Below are 25332 nucleotides of genomic sequence, written 5' to 3'. Positions count from 1 at the left end.
CGATTTCTCCGGCTCAACGAACTCGCGAATTAATTCGAGTTCGAAGTTGTTTGTTCGGCGAATAAGTGGTCAGAGAAATGGTGTAACGAGCGAGACGAGTTATCGAAGTGAAAGCCGGAGAGGAAGACGAGGAGGTGAAAGACAAAATAAAAGACGTTGAAGAAGCTGAAGAAACTGAAGACGACGAAGTATAAGAAGAAAAGGAAGAAAAAGAAGAAGATGAAAAAGAAGAAGAAAAAGAAAAAGAAAAAGAAGAAGAAGAAGAAGAAGAAGAAGTAGTAGTAGTAGCTCGGTCAGTTTTGCGAGCGTACGTATAGGAGAATCGATGACGTACCTTTACTAGTTCTTACGAGGAAACGGGGACGTAGACGAAGGGAAGTTGTAAGGAGAACGAGCGAACAAAAAACGTAGGATATAGCATCCTTGCCTTGCGTCCCGAAGACGTCCGGCGATCGAATTTACTGCTTGGTTGGCCAATGGCCACCGTCGAACCAACGGCTCGGCAACGTGCTACATACCACCCACGACTTATCTCCCCTGCTTACGTACTTCGTCAAGTTTCCTATACCTATAGATTGTCTTATATCAATAATATTTTCCTTCGATTTCATACCATTTTCCGTTTTTCTTTCTTTCCTTCTTTTTTCCTTCCTTCCTTTCTTTCTTTCTTTTTTTCTTTATTCCTCCATCTTTTTCACCATTATTCGATGTTATTATCGTGGATACAACGTTTTGTTCTATACCTTTAAAAAGTTAAACGCAAGTTCAAGCGATAAAATACACACATGACGATCGATACATCGATCGTATTGTTGAAACATTTAAATTATTATTATTCCGACTTAGAATCGCGATTCCTCGCTCGATTTCGTTTCATTGAGCTTACGGATTTCGAGGTCGACGAGACAATGAAATAAACGGTAGCGGCGAAATCCGTGGAAAACGGTGGAAAGTTGCGAATGGTTGAATGAAGTGGCCTCGAATCTTCGTTGGCAGAAGGTCTTTAGAGAGAATGGAGATTTGGAAAGAGCGAGGGATGAAGAGGAGGTGAAGGTAGAGGTTTGCGGAAGGATGGGTGAATATAGAAAGAGGGTTAGTAACCAACCCTGCGAGGTACCTACGTGGCATTGAGCGGCCTGGCGATGGTCGTGGCGCGGCCTGGCGCGCCAACTAAAATTGAATCTGTGGACTAAACTTCGGTAACCTCGTCATGAAACCGAAGCTAAAGCTATCCATCGCTTGCGCCTTCCTCGTTTTCTCCTCTCTCCTTCTTTTTCTACTTTTACTTCTTTTCATCCTTACTCTCTTTTCATTTTATCATAATCGAGGAAAATATGTTTCCATTTGTGCTTCTCCTTTCGATTTGCTAGGAAATGAGAGATAAATGATTTCGAGTATTATTCTTACAGAAAAACAAAAACGAAAAAAAGAGGTATCTATATACTTCTCGTCCATCAAATGAAATATTGTACACGTATCTCGCATTTCAAAGGAACGGTGTTAACATGTGACGATAATGTTTTACAATGACGAGAGAGGAGATAAAATCGAATAGGTGGGCACACTCGGTTCGTAAATTCGAATTTGATCTATCAAAAAAGGAGAATCCGATAAAAGCTCGAAATATTATTCCCCTTCGATGTTCCGTAGAGCCCTTCTTTAATGTGTCGCTATTCCATGCTCTTGTTTAATGCGTTTCTGCTTGTATTCGATATTAACGGAGAAAAAGGAGACAACGGCATTAAGGAGTAACAACGAAAAATGTTAACGCCGGAGGGCCGATCTCCCTCACCTCTCCTCTTTTTCCCCTCATCCTCCTCTACTCGATCCTCCTCCCGTAAGTTTGCATACGCTGACGCTGGTAGACGACGTTAAAAAGGCTAGAGTTCCCTCTCTCGATTCAATTTGCGGATTACGATGTTCTCGAATTGCGTTTAAACGAATTTCGCCCGCTAATGGCGGCCTCCTCGCTATTACAGTATATCGAGCAGACAAACAACTTTACGAGCACTTACCCTTTAGCTGCGTCGGATCTATATACTTGGGGGATCCATGGATGAGAAGGAGAGAATGTGGCAACGGGGGGTTTGCATTCTCTTCGAGAGGGTTCGGAAAAATCAATTGGACTCCTATATGGGTGAGTGTGTGTACGAGAGAGTGAGAGGGAGAGAGGGTGGAAAAGAGAAAGAGAAAGAAAGAGAGCGAGAGAACCTGTTACAAGTTCGAAAAAGAAAAAGTTGAGAATCTTAAGATTGCTACCTCTCACATTCAATTCGTTACACTCGTTTAACTTTGTCCATTCGAGTTATGCAGAAGAAACTTTCCTTCCATTCCGTCGAAAGATCAAAGATTCGATGGAACGTGTTGATACTTTGAGATTTTTAAAATCCTTTTTCCAGTTTATCTAAGAATTCGTGATTCACTCGAAAGCCTAATAATAATTTATACAAAAAAATCTCCTCTCTCTTTCCACATAGTCATTATTTGCGTTTCTTTTTTCTTTAGACTTTGGAATTCGTTGACCCAGATTATTCAAGCATCCTAGGCCAATGGCATTCTATCCGAAAATTGACTTTTTACTCTGGACCACTCGTCCCTTTCTATTCGTCGATGGGACAATTTTCTTGCGCATTGCTACGAAACACTCGAGACGCGATATCCCAACCGGGTAGGACACTCCTCTTAATTCGGAGATAACGTTTCCTCGAGAAAACGCCATTTATCTCTCTCTCTCTCTCTCTCTCTCTCTCCCTCTCTTTCTCTGTCTTTTTCTACATACCCTCTTTTTCTCGAAACAATACTGGGAAAGCTCCGAGACTGAGAACAAAACGAGAACGACAACGACAACGACAACGACAACGACAAAGACAACGATGGATGAACGACGAAGATACTGTCTCTGCCTATGTATACTTTTGCCAGACGATTAAGAAAAGAAAAATAAGGAATAAGCCAGAGAGGAAAGAGATCCTTCGATTCCGTAAGACGTGCGAGCGCTTTTATCCGTAAGCAATTAGTCGAATTGATCCCCGGGTAGATAGTAGTAATCGTGAGGGTGGATGGTGGTGGTAAGGAGTGCTACGTGGAGGGAGAGAGTTAGGGCAAATGCCGTGACGGCCGGCGGTGGTCTTCGATAAATTCCATGCATCCACTCTCGCCCACGTAGGCTAACGTGCATACCACGCAGGTAGTATACGTGGCAAAGTGGCACGGTGCCGGGACTTGCGCCCTTGTTACGCTCCCACGACACGTAGAGCCCGCGATGTAACGGTAACTATAGTTAGTACGTGCTAAGTGTGCGCGGCTAGGGATTGCCCTATTGGCAGTGGCTCTCTCTTTCCCTTTCTCTCTATCTGTCTATCTATCTATCTATCCATCTATCTATTTCTATCTCTCTTACTTAGTCGTTCTCTATATTCGTATTCTCTGTATTTGTTCTCCGTCTTATGGATCGCACATATGTACGCGGATAAAAGCGATATTCTAGCATGGTCTTAGTCAGAGGGTTGCAATAATAGCATTGCCTTATGCATCTATACTAACATCTGTTCTATCCTCCTATCTCACTCAGTTACTGACTTTTCTTTACGGGATACTAGACATTGCTAAGCTTCTCCTAGTATGGAAGACTTATCATTGGATACATGTACTTATGATCGAAAGCTCGATAGAATCCACTTATCTCGGTGACAACACGATATACGATTCGTTGTATACGACAGTTTCTATTCTTGTCTCTCTCTCTCTCTCTCTCTCTTTCTCTTTTTCTTTCTGTCTCTTTTGACTTAAGTTTTCTATCATGGTTCGATTCGAAGAAAAAAAAACAGATAGATAGACAAAGAGAGAAAGAGAAAGAAAGAGAGAGAGAGAGAGAGAGAAAAGATAGAAAAGGCTTTCTTTTGGTGGTGCGAGAAAGCAGCGACGAGAGTGGCGCTTAGCGCGACTAAAAATCACCCTGGATCTCTGCCAACCTTGTTTCTACCATTAACGATGTCTTTTCCTCGTGTCTATGATTATAACTTTCTTTTTTTCCTCCAGCTTCTTCCATTGCTGAGGCACCGCCTTTCCGTTTCTTCTTCTTTTATTCTTCTTCTCTCCTCTTTCTTTTCTTTTCTTCTTGATCCACGTCCTTGTTCTTTCCTCTTCGAGTTCTCGAGATCGACGCCAAGGTCTACTTCTACGTGCGAGAAGATGTAGTCGAGATGGTAGAATTCTCGTTTTTTTTTTGTCTTTTTCCTTTTTTCTCTTATTCCCCTTTCCTATCTCACTCACGTTTTTCGAGGGTAGATGGAGAATAGAAGGCGATCTTTTCGACGAGACTTTTTAATTCGTAATTTAGCACGAAGCAAGAAGTGCCATTACGCGCTAATCGACGGTGAGAGGAGCGTGCACGCGGAATAATTAATTTCTTCGGGTACGACGTCAATATTTCCGTATGAATCTTAGAAAGAGAAGGTGGAAGACAGAGAAAGAGAGAGTGAGAAAGAGAGAGAGAGAGAGAGAGAGAAAGAGGAGACGGGGTCCATTCGAATTTCTATGCGGGTCACATACAGATCAGCCGGCCTTGCTACGTTTCTACATCCTCACTATCCTCTCTCTCTCTCTCTCTCTGTCTCTCTCTCTCCATTCTTTTTTCCTCTCTTCGTTCCAGTCTCTCGCACCCTACAAGAAGTTAGCACTTCTTTTATGGTCGCTGAAATTGGAACACAGAATTGCGGTAGTTTCGCGGGTAAAAGTATCGGAATAGTATGTATGAAATAAAAAGGAATAAAAATCGCTAAAGTCGACGATTTTCGGTGCGACACTCGCGAAGGAAAAAGAGATCGAACGTATTCGGAGAGATGAGGACATTTACGAGAGGTGGAATTTATCCTCGAATAAAACCATCCTCCTCCTCATCCTCTTCGTATCGTCGTTGTCGTCGTCTCTTTCTCTCTCCCTTTCTCCCTCCTTCTCCGCTTTCCTCTTTTCCTCTCGACGTCAGACCTCCGCAATTGTTCCGAGCTCGATGTAAACTTCGATCGTATCGTTTCCCGGATAAAGGATCGTATCGTGTAGCTTTTAACGACTTTATCAATTATTTCCTTTTACGAACGATCGTCCCGCGTTCGCTCGCGCGTGCGCGGAAGCATTAAATCTCATTAACGTGATCTGCCGTTGAGAGGAGAGCTCGCGTTGACAAAGAGAAGAGCTCCCTGAGCTTTGAAATAACGACGAGAACGATGCTTCAAGTAAAATCGTTTACGTACTAATCGGTTAGAATAATGTTCGAAAGAACGTATCTATGTATTTACGTATAATACATAAACGGATACGGTCGAACTATCGATAAAATAATTACGAGGGAAAGAGAAAGAGAGAGAGTTATTCTATGAGCACGTTCATCCTCTGAGGATAAAATTCAAAATATCGTACGAAGAGAGAGAGAGAGAAGGAAAAAATTCGATAAATTTCGTAAAAAACATTGAGACGAGTTATACAAGAAAGATAGAAAAAAAGTCATTCGGAAAAGCACGAAGGAAAAGAGAAATAAAAAAATGGGCACCTGATTTGTTGGCCGCTGTGGTCGTGTGAGCGAGAGTGGCTGCGGCTGTCAACTTAGGCGGTTCTATCTTCTGCGGCACGCTATGCGCCGGTATCGGTCCTGGATTCGTCATGGTCGTCATCGTGGTGGGCATCATCAAGGTCGACATGGTGAGCATCTTCGTGATCGGTGCGTCGCGCCTCTCTCGTCGCAACGATCCTTGACGATCGAGCGTCACGTGACACCGACACAGAGATGCTTCTTCGATCTTGAGAGATCGGAAAACGAAGAAATGGATTTTCTTTTCTTTTAAAAGTTATTTCTTATTTTTTTAATCTTTCTTTCGTTTATGTATATATATTATATTTTTTCTTTTCACGATGAAGAGACTTCTCAATCTCTTGCTCCTCGATCTTTCTTTTAATATTTCGATCAAACTAATGTCGCTGTCCTACAATGAACACCATAACACCTTTTCCGAGGATCTTTCTCGCTTTGTTCCCCGTTTTCGAGCTTAACAACACGTTGTTTTACAGCGTTACGTCGTACGCGATAAACGACCTTTCACCACTGCATATTATCCCCCCTTATCCGCGTCACCGTTCGTTTTATCGCGACTCGAAGCGAATCGCGATGATCGAGCCACTTCCTCGGGACATTACTTTGCTCGTCTTCGTAGCACCGCCGTTCTCCTCGATTCCACCAGCTTTTGACATTTGCGTTTGGTAACGACGCCGCGCCGGCTGTCCTCGCGATTTCTTCCTTTCTTCGAGATGTCGTCTCTTTCGAGATGTCTCCGTCTCGAATCGCTCGAATAAACACGAAGAGAAATGTCACGCATCAAAGTTTATTTCTCTGTCTCTCTATCTTTCTCTCTTTCTCTTTCTATCTACCCCTCTCTCTCTCTCTCGTTCTCTTTCTTTCTTCGATCGCTCGCACGTGATCCAGAATTCAAGATAGTAACATAGCGAATAGCATTTCTTCAGAAACGAGAACACTTCCTCTTCTTTCTTCTTCTATCTTCTTCTATTTTTTTGTTCACGTCACTCTTCTCAGTCGCGAGACGTCAAGGTTTACGTTAGCGCACGCGGTTTCTACGCGCCTCGAAGGCGCGCGCGTGTCACCAAAAATTATTCTCACGATGTATCCAACACTCTTCTTTTTTCCTTTATCCTTTTTCTTCTTCCTCCTCTATCTTCTTCCCTATTTCGTTCTTCCTTCGTTTGCTCCTTTCTTTCTCGTAATATAGCGGCACTCGAGAAAGTAAAACAAACACCAATAAGAAAAATTGACGCTGTTTGAAAAGAGAGAACGACCGGTCCGTTTGTTTAAATTTCGTTTTTTTCGACTGAAGTAAAGAGATAAAGAAAAATGTAAAAAAAAAAGCGTTGACGAAGGCGAAGACCAAGATAAAGAGACGGATAAACGACGAACGAAGAAGGCTGTATTCGCGCGAAGGAGAATGACGATAATTCCCGAGACGAGGAGAAGGAAAACGACGGTGACGAACTACGTGGAGGACGACAGAGAGAGCGAGGACGAGGAGGACAACGGCGGCGGCGTTCTCAACGCTCTCCACGCTGCGCGTTACGTCACGTCCGGCCGAGCGTAGAGTCGGAACTCGTCTGGCGGGGAGAGCGCGAAGGGACGCCTGCCTTTGCCTGCTTGCCAGCCTGCCAGCCCTGGACGCCCGCCGTCGCGACGCCCAGAGGCGCCGGCGTTCCCGAGCGTCCGCGGAATCGCACGAGCTAAGACGCGAACCGCCAGTCGCTCGCCCACCGTCGTCGCGGCACCTACGCTCCCTCTCTCTCTTTCTTTCTTCTCTCTCTCTCTCTCTCTCTCTCTCTCTCTTTCTCTTTCTCTTTCTTTCTCTCTCTCTCACACACATATATATTTTATAGATTATTATACATTATTGTCTTTACTTTATTGTTTATCTTGTTTTACACATTTATAATCGTTATATTTTTGTTTTATTACAGTATTAAATTTATCTCGATCTCTCTCTCTCTCTTATTTTTTTCTGCCTGATGTAATTGTTACTGAAAAACTAGTGGTAACGATTTCCAATAAAAGTATTTTCACTATTCCGTCTCACGAAATCTCTTTTAACTGTTTTTTTTCTCTACCCTTCCGCAAAAAAATCGCATCTCCTTTCAGCGAACCTTTTTTAAACATCGATTACGCTTCGACGATCCTTACTATCGAGCAGAGGGTGGGGAGGGTCTGTGGCCGACCGCCCACATCGCCTACGATTACTTCTATTCGAACACGTGTCGTATGAAAAATGGAAGCAATATCCGAACGATACAACGCGCCACGCGCGGTAGGTTACGAGCTTTTCAAGCTAGCCTTACACTATTTAGGCCCTGCGCGTCTTCACGAGGTCCTCCCACCACCGCACTTTTTTTTCTTCTCTGTCTCTCAAAAAGCCTATCTTTTCCTCTATCTCAGTTACGTATGAAATGATTTTCGATATTTTTATTTAATAACTTTTTGGATTCTTGTTCGTCGCGACTCGGAATACATGAAAAAATGTTTAAAGCGAACATAGCTTTAACTCGCGCTACATTGAACGTTTAAGAAAAAGACACTAGGCGAACATTGTACGAATCCGAGCATTAAGCCTCGTTAAAGGGGTTTACTGAGTAGGTCGATTATTTACGGGTCTGCATACTTTGACGCGGCGAATGACAAAGAGCCTCTTATTTTATGCCCGTTGCACGGTTAATAAGGGGTCATTTATCTTTTATTTTTATAACCTCACGGATTTATTTCCACGACTGGACAGACTTGTATGGCCCGGCAACACGATTGTTTGACTTTTGCCGAGTTTATATAAAATAAAAGTGCGGTCATTATTATAATAGCCCCTTGTTAAGTAGAGAATACTCCTTGATTTAACGTTATATAAAAATTTTTTCTAAAAGAGAGAGAGAGAGAAGAAAAAAATGAAAGAAGAAAGGGAAAAGAGAAATATATACATATCCGAGCTATATAAAAATGACCAATCGCATTTTCACCTCCATTATCACATCTTGACTATAATTCATAATTTTGATAATGTTATTACAGCGATGTTAGCGACGTATTACCGTTGGAACGCATGCATCAACTCTAAAGCAGTTCGCGGTCTTACTTTGTACATCGATCGTGTGTCGGACTATAGCTGGCTCGAAGAATGACACATTTTATTTTTATAAAGCTAGAGAATGAAGGCAAGCAGAGAAAAAGAGAAAGAGAGATAAAACGAATGCAACATAAAAAAATAAAAAAAGCCTGACGACGTTAATAATAAAACAGTGGTTACGTTTATAACGGACGCGGTTTTTCTAGTGGTGATCTATTAGGGTGGCTAAAAGCTTTGGAAAAAAATTCTATCTCTCCGTGAAGAACAATGACGGAGTAGAGGAAGTGTTCTTTTTCTTCTCTCTACAAGAGAAATAGGATATGCCTGTCGAATCCAATGTTGTAGTAGAGAAAGGAGCGGGAGATCGTACTCTTGTCGAATACCGATCGCCTCTTATGTCGGGAATAGTTTTTCACCGAAGAAAGTGTATCGATTTTTACAGCTAGCTCGTTCTGTTCTATATCGTACGATTGCTTTTGTTACACATCCGAAGTCGTGCTTTAATCAACACGATACTCGTGGAATTTAATTATATTATCGTGGGTTACCGTCCCAAATGTTGTCGTCCGTTGAAACACAAGTATACCACGCGGTTTGCCGACCACATTCCTGTAAAATGTTATACGTAGGACCGAGAGAAAGAGAATGAGGGAGAGAGAGAGAGAGAGAGAGAGCAGTACATAGACAGAGGGAGTGAGATAAGCTCAGTGACTCTAAATTGATAGAAATTAAATGTTGAAGTGGAAGCGTACCTGGGAATTAATCGCACATAAATGCGTTGGATGTATTTCCACATGTTTCGAGAGATACGCGTTGCAAACGATCGACTGATCCGGATACTTGCATAAGAATGCAGACTGCATAAATTTTCTCGACGCATCTACCGATTTGTGTTTTACGTTCGATTTCGTTCCCCCGAACGGTATTATAACTATGTGTACATACGTTTGTGGAAGAGAATGGGAGAGGGAGAGAAAAAGGGAGAGAAAGAGGGAGAGAGAGAGAGAGAGAGAGAGAGAGAAACAAAAACACGAGATATTTTCCCTATTATTTCTATCGAATTTTAATCGAACGTTATTCCATGCAAATTACAATCTAACGAAGCCTCGAAAGTCTCTCATTTCGAGCCGATCGTTAAATCAAACGACTCGTTTGACATTATCCGTTATCGTTCCGAGTTAAAATACGGAAAGTCGAAATGAGGAGGAATTCGAAAAGAACGTAACGGGTTAGCATTAATTATCATTTCCCCGATGTGTATTTACCAAGTGGGGGAAGTTAATAGAGCGGGAATAGGCGCATCGTTGGGTCCATTTAGAAAAGTTTTTTCTATGCTTCGCCTTAGTGACTTAGGTATTCCCAGAGGAGCATTTTTCTTGGAGTCGTACATACATACATATGTACGTACGAATGTATATACATAGATGTATAAACGAACGGGCGAAACGAGTCGCAGCGATTCGAGCCGAAGTGCTACGAAGAGATCCGCGTTCCGAAGTGGAACGCGGCCCGGTCTGACCTGACGCAGACCGTATCTACTGATCCATTAAGTGGCGCCCCTCGCTGGTAGTAGATCGAACTAGAGTGATTGCGATGCTACCCCTTTGACCGAATACCGAAAGGATTTCTTCCTCCTTTCGGTAACATTGATGCACGGCCAGAAGAGGAGCTCGACGAGGAACTTGCGCTACTTTTATATCTTTCCAGTTAGGCTGAGAGAACCGCAGTGACCTATTAGCGCGAACCACTACCAATGATGTATTCTGCCTTTTTATCGAACGTTTCTTGATTGAACGAACTCGAGAAGCATACTGATCGTACGTCGAGTTTGATTAGTATTCGATGAAGATAACTACGAATCGGACTTTTCTTTCCTTATCCTCCATCTTTGGCTCTTCCTGTTCTAAAAAATTCCTATTTTAAAGCTAAGCGAAGTATCTCGGTCAAAAGGAATTCGCAATTCATTTTATTTAGTTGGAATATTTTAATTACGACGATAATGATAATGATATAAAGGAGAAGGACTCTTTCTCTTTTTTTACCTTTAGTTGTTGATATTTTTATAAAATAAAAAATTGGCTTTATCGCCGATGGACAAATTGAAACAGATTTGATATACGTATTGTACATTTGCTTTATATTTTTCTTTCGTTGAGTTAACAATTTTCCATGACGTGCGCAACGATACAAACGGTGAAACGGACTTTGTGGGATAGCCAAACGTCTGTCTCACGAATAGTCCATTTAAAAATGAAATAAAATTGTATATTTATCAATAGTTTAATCTAGGTTAATCTTTTCGTTTCTTTTTTAACGAAAGACAATCGAACGAAATAAAAACTTGTTATCCGTAGTTTTGTAAGAAAAAATCTATTCAAGTTTCTTCTTTTATTCTCTTCTTTCACTTTTTTTTTCTTCGTTTCTTTATTTAATCGAAATCAACTGATGGAGAAGCGATTAGGGTCGAATCCAAATATATATAGAGAACGCAAACATCGAGGCTATTTTTGATCTAGATACCGGGAGAATGCAAGTAGCATCAAGAAACGTCTTAGTGTCTTACGGACGAGCTTTGGCTCATGTTCAAGCTCATAAATAATTCCGTTTGTGAGGGTGGATATAGAAGGGAGTCGTCGGCTGGAAGGTAACAGTCAGGACAAACTGACATGGGAAACGTGTATGTAGTGACGCGTACCCGACCACAGAGAATCTATGAGTCATTGGTATAGGATAGTCAAGAAGCGATCTACCTGTCTCGAGAGATCTATCGCGTCGATTAGAAAATCCTATTTATGACTTTTTCGCTTATTCGATAGATAAGTCAAACATCGATGTATATATTACATACGTCGATAATTAATTTATGCAGATGATTTTTTTCTTTTATTGACTCTCTCCTTGAATGCACGCTCGTTAAATCGCAAACAGTAAACTAAATTTATATAAAAATAAACGATACTCTTATCTGATCGATTAATCGTTCATTCTTACGGTACAATAAACTACGGTTCAAGGTGTAGAATCTTTGAAAGAGGTAAAAGAGAAAGTAAAAAGTAGATTTCGTTACAGCTGAGAGATCTTTTCGATGATCATGAAAAAAGTGTTTTATCAATTTCCTTTGGTACGATCGATCGATCTCCGATGCTGTTAGAAGCTTAATTATCTCGATAATCCAATTAACAGGATATAAAGTGACCATCGCAACTAATATATCTACCTTTATTTCTTTATACACTAATTTTCTCTCTATCTCTCTTACGTTATTTTTCGTTGAAGTATAATGCAATGGGAGAACAAAATATGATCGTTATGATTATTATGATTTTTTTTTCTTGCCGACGTTGGTCGAGCCGGCTTTATTATGCTATTAGAAAATATCGGTAGCTAACGAAACACCGAAATAAGTTCTTTTCTTTTGTATCGGACAAGCTTCCTCGTTATCTTCTTCATTCGTGTGCATTCATCGTTAGATGTTTGTTCGACCGCAGGCAAAAAGTCTGAAGTAATAGGAAAGAGAACATTTCCCAAGCCCTTCCTTTCTTTTCATTTAGGTTCACGTACGTTTTTTTCATTCGAAAAACATCGTGAATCGTATAAATGAATTACAAGAGACAGAGAAAGAAAGAAAGAAAGAAAGAGAGAGAGAGAGAGAGAGAGAGAGAGAGAGATTGTTTGAGGAAAAAAAACGATTACTTGTCAAAGTTCTTACTTATTACGGAATGTATCATTAGAACTGACAAGATTCTTCATTATTCTACTTTTGGAATCGAAACGAATGAAAAGTTTCAGGAAGTTCTATGTACATCTTTTACGAATGAATTCTTTATATCATGTGCCCTTCATATATTATTTCGCCATGATTATACGTTAGCAAGTACAAACAAATGGGAAGAGGAAGAACGAGAAAATAGATAAGGATAAGAAGAAGAAAGATCAAGTCCATTGCATCGCACGGTTGATTTTTATTTTCCGCATATTAGTTTGAATCTCATCGTAAATTGGCTCTTTCGCAATGCCCGGAGATGAAGCTCGCTAGAGGGGAACCACAAGGAAAGATCTCTGACGGGCAAAAGGTAGGGAAAGAGAGAGAAAGAGATAGAAAGAGGAAGAGAGAGAAAGAGAAAGGGAGGAACAGAAACAGAGAGAGAGAGAGAGAGAGAGAGAGAAGGAACGAGCGAGTTTAACACCGATGGAAGATGGAAGGACAAAGGATGAGCCTTGGGCGATTCACTCGACATTGCTATGTTGCGGTAATTGCAGCTAATTAAGAGGTTGAACTCTCTCGTTTCTCTTCCCATCTTTCTTCTTCTTGATCTTTCTTCCTTATTCTACTCCTTCCGTTATTCTATATCTCTTTCTCTCTGTCTAAGCTTATCTCTCTATTCATCTATCCATCTTCTTTTCCTTTCCTCTACCTCTGGTATCTTCTCAAACCGCACCGCGTCTTTTCTCCAAAAGTTACGACGTAAGCTTCGTTCTCTGTCTCTCTCTCTCTCTCTCTCTCTCTCTCTCTCTCTCTCTGTCTTCCCGCCTGAATAACTTCCATCTTGTCTCCTACTCATCCTCGAAGGAGGAAATACGTTTGCATGGTGCTAAGCTCTAGCACCATTAGATAATTGTCACGGTATATGAAGCAAGACACTTTCGATCTCCCTTTAATCCTTATTCGAAAGTTTTATTACTTTCTTTGAATATTACTTCCTTTATCAAGTAATTATCGAAACGAAGAGAGAACGGAGAGTAACGATAGAAATAAATGTCAGAAATTCTTTCTTAGAATATCGATCTATTGTGTCTTAAGGAATTTTGACTTGTACAGATGATCGTAGCAAGTACGTAAATTAAGCGAACGATGAACTAAAGAGAATACTATTCTCTGTTTGAAGTCCGTTTACGTTTGACAGATGAGTCGATCTTCGAGTCGAGTATCGAACCATCGTGTTGGGAAAATGTTTGATATATTTTCAGTGGAATGTTCACTATATGAATTATCTGAAAATTATATTCTCTTTTCTTTTTCTTTAAACTGTCAATAAAACAGAGATATCCTTGAAAGGATAAAGGACATTTCCGAAAAACTAAGTAGATATTTATTTAAATATGAGATTGACGCGATACTTGATAAGATTTAAATCTCCGACAATTAATGAATCTTGACGGACACTCGTTACTATAATACGAGTTAGTATATATAGGGCGACGTTTGACGATCGAAGACGCGTTAACACGAGTAACTTGACTTACCTACGTGGATCCTTCCTCCCGATAGGCAAGATAAGTTCCCGGCTAACGTGCGTGTTGCGGAGTTAACGTGTTTCACGCACAGCTACGCCGTACTACGTTCACGTGTGACGTACGGTTAGGCTAGCGAGTCAGACAGCAGCTAATCTACGTATATGAAAGCATTTAATACAGAGGTGTATACAAAGGCTGACTAGGAATAGGTGCACACGCGCGTGCTAGAATCCTTCCCTCGTAGGTGTCTCTCTCACTCTCCCTCTTTATCTCTCTCTCTCCTTCTCTTTCTCTCTCCCTTTCTCTCTAAAGTCTATCTCTCTATCTCTACGTTTATGTACGCTCGTATTGGTGTTGGCGAGATAGGAAGCAGTCAATAATTCATGCATTACTCTCGGTTATTATGCTACTGTGGTCTACCGTAGTCCGTGCGGTTGGCAATTCAGCTTTACGTTTGCTTTACCGACCATAGTGCGGACCAGCTAGATATCGGCGAATCGGGCAACGGTGCTGATATACTAATTCGTAACCGCGTACCCATCGACGATAGAACTCTATCAACTTATTCATAGGAAGAGCATATTCTATCCTGCCCTCTTTTCTTTCGATATATATATATGTGTGTGTGTGTGTGTGTGTGTGTGTCTATGTATGCGTGTGTATGTATGTGTATATGTATATATATATATATATATATATATATATATATATCCTTCTATTTCAACATTCTCTTCTTCGATTTTCTATCAAAATCAAATATCATTGTTGTCCAAGACAAATTTTCGGAACTCTTATTTCGATATGTGAAATATCATACTGCTTGAACGTTCGTTATATTCTTCTTCTTTCTTTACTTCTTTTTTCTTCTCTTTTGTCATGATCCATTCTCAATGGCAAGTGGGAAGAAAAAAAAAGATTACATGTTCCACGTCTATGTGGCATCACCGGTGAGGGCACACGAAATAGCTACGATCTTCTTTCTATTCCGCGTCCATACGTGTGCCGACGAACGAGCTAGTGAAAAATTAAAACATGTCTGGACGCTATTATTTACCTCGCAGTGACAGTGAAACGGAATGAAGGTAAACGGAAAGGGAAAAAGAGCACCTTTTACTACGCAAGCGAAGACCGTAACTTTCGCCTGTTTGTCTTACGCTAATTAACTGAACATGAAATATTTTCCGACAACGCCCGGGGACTTTTAGGGAATGGGGAGCAAAGAAAGGAAGGAGAGAACCTCGGAATAGCTTCGGGATATGCACCAGAGATGTTTCTATTCTGTGTTTTCTTAGATCGACTATGATCTAGACAGTGAATCACGATTTTATCAAAGTGAACAAGATCTCTCGATCGATTGATTGCTTCTATTTCTTTTTTGGTTATTTTTACGCATTCGTTACGAGGTAAACATTATGTTTGCATTTAAATGAGCATAAAATAATTATTAATAATGCAATACAAATATCGTAGATAGGATCCTTTTAACCATAAATTATTATGCTAATACATTACGTCCCAAGGCGATCTATATTAATTGACGCGTAACAGAACACCAGTTATGATAACAGGACAAAAGATAATAATGAAGAGATAAAAATTGGCCGTCCGTTTCAAAATAGATTAGCATCGATGAAAAAGACCGATTAATGTCCATTTTCATATATGTTTATCCCGATAGGCTTTCTCTATAACGTCGCAAATTGGGACGAGTCCTTCTGGAATCTAATTATGTTCGATTAAGAGCTCTATATTACTCTCGAGTATTATTAATCAGATTCTATTATCTCATTAGTTACAGATACACGATGACGCAATTCGATCGTGTCGGACTTGTCCTTTATGCGAACTACTTCAATGCTCTACTAAGTACCTACTATCGTTCGTATTAAAACAATGTAGTATCCATTTTGAAAGTCTGAAAATTGATCTTACAAGGTAAACAAAGGGGATAATGATCCATCTTGCGTTTCACGTTCTACGACGAGTCTACAACGAGTAGAAAAAAGGAAAAAAAAGAAAAAGGAAAGAAAGAAGTGGAAAAGAAAGAAAAAGAAAATACAAGAGAGTCGAAGGTAAGAGAAGCAGAAAGAAAGATATCAAGTACGTACGTAATAGAAATTCATTTTCTCTTAAAACGTCGACGAGTTTCTTTTATTATAAATGTTATTAATCGCCAGAGGCCTTTTCACCTTGGCGCTGTTCACCATTTGAGCGACTAAGTTTTTTTTTCCCGCTCGCTTACATTTCTAGTTTTCCTTATCGCTACTGTCCTTGTTTCCGCTTCTTCTAAGTTTTCTCTTTATTTATCCGTCGCGTTATTCCTACTGGCACATTTCAATCTGAACAAAGAAAGCTGAATTTCACGTATCAAGCTTCGTTCTCGATCAACTAGGAGTACTCGATGAATTGTGGAATTCGTGCCAAGTTCGTTAGATATTCGTAATAACGGAAATGTTTTCAGTAACAGAGAAAAATTTTTCCGCAAAAACTTTTACTACTGTTCCATCTATCACGTCTTTTTTAATATTCCGTTGGCCAATTAAGCTGCCTAACAAATTTCAACGTGTGAGATAACGTTTCCCTTTAACGATAATCCCAGATCGCACGAGAGGTTTCTTACGTAAGTAGCCCTTAACGCGATAATAACAATCAAGTAGAGTGCAAAGTTTCGTGTAAGTTACTTCGTCTAACGCATAGTCCGTCTACGTGATATAGGTACATATATCCGCTTGGAAACGTTTGACTTGACTCGCCCTTACCTCACGGCGAATCTAAGAAAATGTCGTTTCTTCTTCACTATCATCCAACAAGAATATTCCTTTATATACTGGCTAGATTTTGTCGCGTAATAATAAAGCTTAATATCGATGCTAATCCAGAAAATTGTAGGGAGAAGAAATAGAAATACAGACGAAGAAGAAGAAGAAGAAGAAGAAGAAGACAGAAACAGAGACAAAGACAGAGACAGAGATATAGACAGAGATAGAGAGAGAAAGAGAGAGAGAGAGAGACAGAGAGAGACAGAGAGAGGTGAAAATATTAGCCAGCGATGGCCGGGTAATTCAGAGCAGAGAGATCTCTCAAGCATTTCTTATTCCAAGTTTGCGCTATGCTCTCTCGTATCATAGTGTCCGCCAGTAGAAATCGTACTTTCCTCCCGTCTCTGGTTTTGCTCACGGGCAAAGGAGGGCACAGAGACAAAGCGAAGGAACGAGCAATTTCGAGGTAGCGTTACGCAATTTACTGCCTTTTCTACCCTAAAAAAGGTCCGGCTAAATAAGAGAGAAGCTGGGGTCTTATTAGGAGATGATGGGGGGGTCCACTGACGCTACACCCTGTGCCAAGACCGTCCTCAGAAAACACCGTTCCACCTTAAGTTAACGGAAGAGAGACGCGGAAGGACGCCGGTCGTTGAGGGTAGTTTGTCAACCCTGGGCTTGTTCCTGGCTCGAGCGAACCTAATTAAAGTCCTACACTTTTCTTTCATTACCTCTTCTCTCTCTTTATTTCTCTTTCTCTATTTCCTTCTCTTTTTCACTCTTTCTCTTTCTGTCTGTCTCTATCTTTCTCTTCGAGTTTAAGCACGACATTTTCTTTTCCTAGCTTGGAACTACTACAAAGGGTCCATGCGATATCTCGTTTTTTCGTGACGAATGCTTCGTACTATTATTCAGATATCCCAAGTCTTTGTCCGATACACGTCACGGATAATATTTTCTCGCTCGTTTTAAATCACTCGATTAGATCTAGATCAATTTTTCACGTAGCTCTCTTATCGATTTTTACGTATTCCCAATTAAAGTTGGAAAAGACGTAGTGTATGAATAATAACCTATTAAAATTGATAGCCATTTTATTATAGATAGACCGAGCAATTTGTTCTTCTCTCATAGATCTTTCTGACCTCATTGGAGGAACGTACCAAAACGATCGATCAAACTGACCTCAACGAGAAATCTTAATGGAATTTCTTGTTTAAACGAGCTCCTTCCTTTCCCAAACAAAACGCATGACGCGTGACTTTGTGTAATTACGCATTTGGAGACGTCGAGAGTAGCCATGGGGGAGGGTGAAGAGGGGAAGAGGGAGACAGAGAGAGAGAGTAAGAGAAGAGGGAACGTATCCGGCGAGCACGAACGTTTCGGCCCTCTCAGGAGAGTTAGCTTCGATACGGTTCGCTCGTCCGTACGTTCCTCGACGGAGTTTCCCAGGCTCTCGGGTGAATTAGCAGGAGCGTTCGCTGGCTATACTTGAACAGTCGTGTAATCTCGCGTATAGGCTGTCCCTTCCATAAACGTGCACGGGGCATTGTCGGTTGCACACGAATGCCTGGGTACCCAGTGGTTACGGTAATGAAATTGCTACGCTACCCCTCCAGCTGATATTATTCCGCTTCCAACAGGAATACCGGCCGTTGCGTTGGTTGGTTTAGGGACCAGCGAAGTGATATTTCGAGAAGTTTCCTTGAAGCTATTCGCGAGCTCTTCCCATTAAGCACGTGTATCCTATACACTCCCTCCTTCCCTCTCTCTCTTTCTCTCTTCCTCATTCTCTCTCCCTCCCTCCCTCTCTCTCTCTCTCTATTTAGTTCTCCTACCACCTTCCTTCTCCTACTTAATATTTTTAATCACCTGACGTTTCTTTTCTGATTTCTTCAATCTTTCGTCCTTCTATTTATTATCATTCTCCACTATCAAGAGAGATAAGATCCCAAAACGATATCATCGACAAACTAAACCAGATAATTATCGAGAAATGAACATCTCGGCTCCCCACCTGTGCAGTCAATATTTACATCGCAAACATTGAGCAACGAATAAACGGGCTAGTCCGGTTTAGGTTACATATGTGTTTTTGTTATTTATTTTACTTGCTATCCGGCTATTCCTCTGGTCTTTCCTTCTTCCGTCTTGTCCCCCTTTTCTATCCACTCTCACCCTCACTATTCCTTCGTATGTCATACATAATATCTCGAGTAATTCGAGCGTACCAAAAACGTAAGGATTAGCTAAAACAAAGACGCCGAGGCGGACTGGCTTTAACATTTAAATTATTCCTTCTCGTCTACCTTCCTAGCTCGTAGCTTTAGCTTGGCCCATTATCAGGCTGAGACACGAGAGATACTCTCGTATTCTGTCTTCATATACGTGCACGATCACACGTTCACTGAACGTACGAAAATGCACATATACATTCATATACCTATATAGAAAGATAGTTTTAACTCTAAGAGAGATTTCAAGCAATGTTAAAGATTAACGATCCTAACTCAATACTTACTTGTACTTTTCAACATCCCTTCTTCTACTTTCAACAAATCGCTGTTGGCTACGGGAGGTAGGGCTCACAAACTGATCTCATGGACTGAGAGAGCTTTCCTTCTCGGCAATGTTCTTCCTGACAGAACAATTTACAAGGTGGTATTCTACGATGTTAAAAAAAAAAAAAATGACTCCGAATGAATCGCTTTGGAACCGATGACAGCATTTTCCCCAAGGAAAATTAGTATTAAAGCTGCATTGGTTGACTATTAAAATAGGTTGTGTTAGAAGGAACCTAAGGAAATGCCGCATAAAATTGTATGAGCCAGAGAATTTGATTGGATAGATTTGAGTGTACGAAAAGTAGGATTGTGAAGAGAAAGAGAGGAAGAATAAGGCGAAGACTGAAAGTCGTAGAGACGTGGCTGGAGGTTGCGTGTATTTGTAGGAACGATGGAGTGAGAGAAAGGGATGAATGGAGTGAGAGAAGGGTGGGGGGTGAAAGTGAGGATGGAGGTGTGCTTGAAACCGCAGGGTAGAAGATGGGTAATAATGCTCAAAGACGTTAAGCGGAGAAGCTAAATGAGAGAACGGTCTAAAGACTGGAAAGTTAGTTCCTGGGTAAGAACTAGAAACCGTCGAGTGCCTCGTGCCGGTTTCAGAAGCAATCCGCGTTTCTACCCACGAATGAAACCACTGCAGTAAGAGAGAGAGAGAGAGAGAGAGAGAGAGAGAGAGAGAGAGAAGAAAATATAAAGAAAAAAGAGAGAAGGAGAGAGAGAGAGAGAGAGAGAGTTTGTTTTCTCGAAAAGCGATAGTTTTCTATCCTTCTAGATATTACCTTTTATTATTGGCAAAAATCATCGAAGACGTTCCACGAGAAGAAAGTAAAAGGAAGTTTTGTCGTTCCTCAATAAATTTACTAGACTGACAAGCAGCGAGTCAACTTGGGACTACCCGTGAAGCACATGCTAATGTATTTGAAGAGGAGCAGTGACTCTCGATTTGATCTTATTATTCGAACTTTTGAAATCTCTAATATTTCGATCGAAGAAGATTGTTTGTAAAATTGAAACGGTTAAAGGTCGATGCTAGAATGTATTTATGATAAATTTCTAACTTGTTTCGTTATTAGTACTTGAAACTATATTTAAACATCTATTGAATAAATCAAATTCTTTAGGATATGCGATTTCAACTGGCAATTTATTATTTTGAGAAATATTAATCCTAACGACGTTAGAGATTCATCGATGATAGGATCTTTGATGATCGTTATAAAGATCGTCCGAGCGAGTAGATTCTATTGGAAGGGAAGAAGAGCGTAACGAATGCAAGGAGGTGAGAGCCACTGCCGCCTCCCTCTCTCCCAGTTCAATTACAGTTACGCCCGTTAACGACCACGCCAGAGGGCCGATAATGTCGCGATACGGGTCAGAGGTTAGCCGTGGTTCCTTTATGCTAACGAATGCTTACACACGAAACCCAACGCAGACGATCATATATCGGCTGCCAAAGATAGTGGAGAAATTAGCTGAAAACGGCAATCTCCGGTCCTTGTTGGGATGGTCTCTCTTACCAAGAACGATATTCTCTCTCTCTCTCTCTCTCTCTCTCTCTCTCTCTCTCTCTCTCTCTCTCTGGCTTTCCTTCTCTCTTTCTCTCCCTTTCTCTACAGCTCTTTCTCTCTTCGCTCTATTTGCTCGGACGATTTATAAAGGCAAGATATGTTCATGGAAATACTGGATATCTATTCAAAAGATATCGTTCTATAAACTTAACTCGTTATTGTTATTTCTGTCTTGATATCTTTGCAATTAATTGTTATTAAAGAATATGCGATAATTCGAGACTTATCTATGCAGATAGATAATATCGATTTGTATTTTATACATAGGAAAATTGCGTTTCCATTAAAGTAATGCAAATTGTAAATACGACCGCGTAATAAGCGAAGCTCCTTTTATGAAGATTCGCAAGAGCGTCATCCGCCGAGAAAAAAGCAGTGTGACCGTAAAAACGCAAAGAACAGGAGTAGAGTATATTGTGCACAAGGGTAAATCCCAAGGTTTCTTAATGGCAAGCCGTGTTCTATATAGGCATCCAATGGAGGGTTATCCCGGGGGGACGCTTCATAATTTATATTAATGGGGTAAATGCATGAGGAAACTCTAAACTTCACCCTTCGTATCGTGTATCGTTCTAAGAATAAGAAGAAAGGTGGTGCTGCTGGCTTAATGGAAAATACAATTTCCTACGACCTTCGACTTATAAAACGAATAATCCGTCAGAGTCTATCGAAAAGAGGAAAGAACTTGCATTGATATCACTTCAACCTCGAGAATCTTCCTAGGAGACTATATCGATGAATCTCGACGAGCTCATTCAATTCGAATTGGATGAGATCGAGAAAGAATGCGATAGGAAAGCGACGAGGGGAACGATACCGAGCGAAGTGTGGTAGACTGTAACGGAAGAGGATATATAGAATAGGAAAAAGAGAGAGAGAGAGAGAGAAAGAGAGGAAGAATAGCAGTGGAATTGCGCCATTGTGTCGAGACCCGTAGGCCGACGCTTCGTACGGCTATTACTGCGATAATATCTCGGCCAGTGCAGCACAAAATGCCCAATTAGGTGTGAAAAGGGGTGAAAAAAAAGAAGACGAGAGAAGGGAGAAGGAAGCCGAAGTGGTGGAGCTCTGTGTAGAGAAACGGTAAGGGGAGAGTAAAAAAAATCAGTGGATGGAGTAAAAGGATATAAAGAGAAAGAAAGGGAGAAAGGGTATATTTGAATGGGCAAACGGTAGTGGCCGAGACAGTGGTGGGAGAAGGTAGTGGTACGCGTGTATATGGGGAACATGGTTTGGATGGGAGGGAGGAATAGTACGAAGAGGGTTGAGAGGGAAGGAGGAAGAGAGTAACATTGGTATCCCTCCCTTAGAGAGGGTTTTGCGCAATGCGCCCACCGTCGCTGCAGTGGGGGTTAACTCCTGATCTCTGCGTACGTTCCTCTCTCTGTTTGCAGGCCATTGTGTGTCACGGGTGTTGCAACTTGCAACTTTTTATTCACGGCCCTCATACCGAATCCTCTCTTTGCCTCGCCGATGCACGTTCGGCTACATGAATCTTCTCTCTTAAATCTATCTCTATGCGTGTATCTCCCTGTCTTTCTATCTCTTTCCATCGTGTTTCGTTTTCCACATCTCTCTCTTTCTCTCTCTCTCTCTCTCTCTCTCTCTCTCTGTCTTTCTCTTTCTCTGTCTTTCTCTTTCTCCTTCTTTTCGGTGTACGCTTTCTTGTTTTTCCGCCCATCCAAGCGCAAGAAATTCTCACCCCGTCGTATGTAAATTCGCGAGACAGAAATATTCGAATATTCTCGTGTCCAACTCGACATTTTTCTCTTTGACGCACGAAAGATCCTTTGCGTCTTCTCCCGAGACCTTTCTCTCGAATCTCGCTCGGTGGAAGTGAAAATGGCGAATGAGCCGAGAACTACTCTTCCTACCACGCGTCGATCTCACTAAGGAGGAGAGCAAAGTCGATATTACAATGTCTGAAAATGGCTCGCTCTCTCGTTGGCTCATTTATTAGAAATACCTCAATTAATTAATTTAATAAAAATTCTTCCTTAATATATCGTACCACGATAGTAATAAAAAGATAAATTCGCTTATACGTTGATTGCTACCAGTTTCTGAGGTTAAACCACGTGAAAGGGTATCGAATTTTTTATGAAAAATAAAAAATTAATCAAAGAATAAAACATTATATTTTTTACACACAATGAACGTACCATGGAAAAATGATCGTAATAACAACTTGCCGTCACAACGCTACGAATAGACAGATAAAGATAGATACTTGTTATTATCGAAAATCAAAAAATACCCGTCATACACTCTTGCCATTCGCCGTTTTTTGTAGTAGAGCGACCTCGTTTTGTGAGTCGAAATCGCCCTAGGGTGAATACGCGGACTACGGCTTTTGTTACGTTTTCGTTATCCTTTTTTTATACATTTGAGGCCGAGAGTCGAACCTCGGGCGATTAAATAATTTGCCAGACAAATAATAAGCTAAATGAATACGATAATTGCTCATGTAACGATGAATAATATGCCGGAGATATTATTTCCGCTACGGTAAAAAATAATGTATCGAGCTTGGAAAAATAAAAAGAGGGAAAGAGAGAGAGAGAGAGAGAGAAAGAAAACGAGAAATGTATCCCACTGGATTTTTCAATGAATTGCTCTATACTTCATGTCACGACATTTAATAATTTCTCGTCGTAAATATCTATCATATTTTTTTAAGAAAAATCGAAATGCTCTACCGGCGAACTAGAAAATGAAAATCTTGTGCTATCGAATAAGAAGAGAAAAGAGGCGATTCCTTTCGAATTCGAAATAAATGTTTAATATAAACGGGATAGGAAATGGTAGAAGAGTTCTATCAAAGGCAAAAGCCCGACGGACATTTTAAGAAAGTTATTCCTCCAGGAGGAAGAAATGGATAAAGTGAAATAAGAAAGTCGTCTACCGCATTATCTGTTGACAATTCATTATTGGTCCCAATACACCTGCTTTCAAATTCCAATAGCAGCGAAAAGTTCTTGTATGGTTATGCCGTTAGCGTGTTGTAGATACACACATATAAGTGCATTGCATTGACGAGCAAACAGACAAACACAAAAACACGCTTGTAGAGGCGTGCGCGAGTGCACGAGCAGCGTGCCGCGCGTACTGCTAGGAATTCTAGCTATTCTAAAAATACACCATTTACCGAAGGGAATCGCTGTGGCGGCGTGTTTGTTTAGAAAATAAGAACGCGTCGGTGAAACTTGTATACCCAACTTGCAATGCCCACACACCTGCCTCACCCCCTGTTTCTACTCCCTCTTTTCTTTTCCCTCTTCCTTCCTATCCGCGAGTTCTCCACACCCTTCAATATTCTCCTACTATCGAAGCTTTCGATACATTTCTACACGTATTTTTCTTTCGACGTTCGAAAAGCGTCCCTCTCTTTCCTCTTTTACCCCTCTACGTCCCTCCATCCACCCTTCCCATATCCCTGCCTCTCACTAGTCGAAGTCGTCTTTCTCTCTCGCTCGCTTTTTCCATTCCGTTCCGTTATTTTCTAACAATATTTTAGCGATAGTCCCTGCGGCTGCGTATTCCGCAACGCGAGGATTCTTCTTTCGTCTTCGTCTTACGCGTCTCGATTTGATATCTTCCATCTCCTTCTCATGTACACGTACACACACATAAGCATATACACGCCCACAGATATACCAGCTCTTTGGAAGAACGTTTTCCAAGTTCGCCGACGAGACCGCTTACTTTTACCTTACTACCTATTCCCATCTTCCCCCTTTCCTTCCATTTTCCTTGTTCGCCGGCAGCGCCTTCTCTGCCGTGCTCAATATCGCCATCTTCTCGCACGAGCGCATCTTCTTCCATCGGCAATTTCTATCATGCTTACACACCTGTACTACTCTACCGTTCTTCCCTTTTTGCATCCCTTACTTCACGTTCCTATCATATCGTATCATCCACCTCCTCTCCCATCCCTCCGCTATCTTCTACTCTCTTTCTCGATCGGTAGAACTATCGATCTTCGAACGCCGCGGGGGGATCATTTATTCAGAAATGGTTTATTAATAAGGTAGAACATCGCGAATCGGGCTACCTTCCTTGAGAAGGCCATCTTAAAAGTAGGGCTTTATGATTTCTAATATATTTCCTTGTTTCATGGCAAAAGAGTGAGTTAAAAAAAATTATTTCCTCGTTTAAATTCTGCGTGTTTGTGCATTTAATTTTAATGAATGATAAAGTGTTTATATATTCATATGTATACATATAGAGTTAGACCAATGATATATGTGTGTATAGAATATATATATATATATATATATATATATATATATATATGTATGTATGTATGTATGTATGTTTGTATGTATGTATGTATATTTCGATAGTTAATAGCATGCTCGCGTTATGCTTTAACATTATTTGCCGGAAAGCTTTTCAATCGGATGCATTATGAGCCCCCGTCGTGGCGAGAACGGATATTAAACTGCTCGTTAATATACGCTTTCTACTCACTCTATACCATGAATTCGTCGCGGGTTCACTATGAGTAAATTTAGTGGCATGTTGATTTTTGCCAGAGAAATAGAGAAAA

At 40.9% G+C, this 25332-nt stretch overlaps 1 protein-coding gene across 6 annotated transcripts in view; it reads right to left on the bottom strand.

Moving 5' to 3' along the window:
• LOC127062112 (nucleolysin TIAR) overlaps positions 1-25332 on the bottom strand; it is a 387317-nt gene that overhangs the window by 152183 nt on the left and 209802 nt on the right. The window contains exon 1 of one of the 6 annotated variants that reach the window (XM_050989794.1): positions 5546-7240. The exons of the other annotated variants lie outside the window; for them this stretch is intronic. Coding sequence (XP_050845751.1) covers positions 5546-5702 — 157 coding nt within the window. The 5' untranslated portion in view covers positions 5703-7240. Of the gene's footprint in view, positions 1-5545; positions 7241-25332 lie in introns of those variants that run through there. 6 annotated transcript variants of the gene reach the window in all.

This window comes from Vespula vulgaris, chromosome 3 (assembly GCF_905475345.1).
Source record: "Vespula vulgaris chromosome 3, iyVesVulg1.1, whole genome shotgun sequence".
NCBI lineage: Eukaryota > Metazoa > Arthropoda > Insecta > Hymenoptera > Vespidae > Vespula > Vespula vulgaris.
This window is presented reverse-complemented; position numbering and strand designations above follow the sequence as displayed.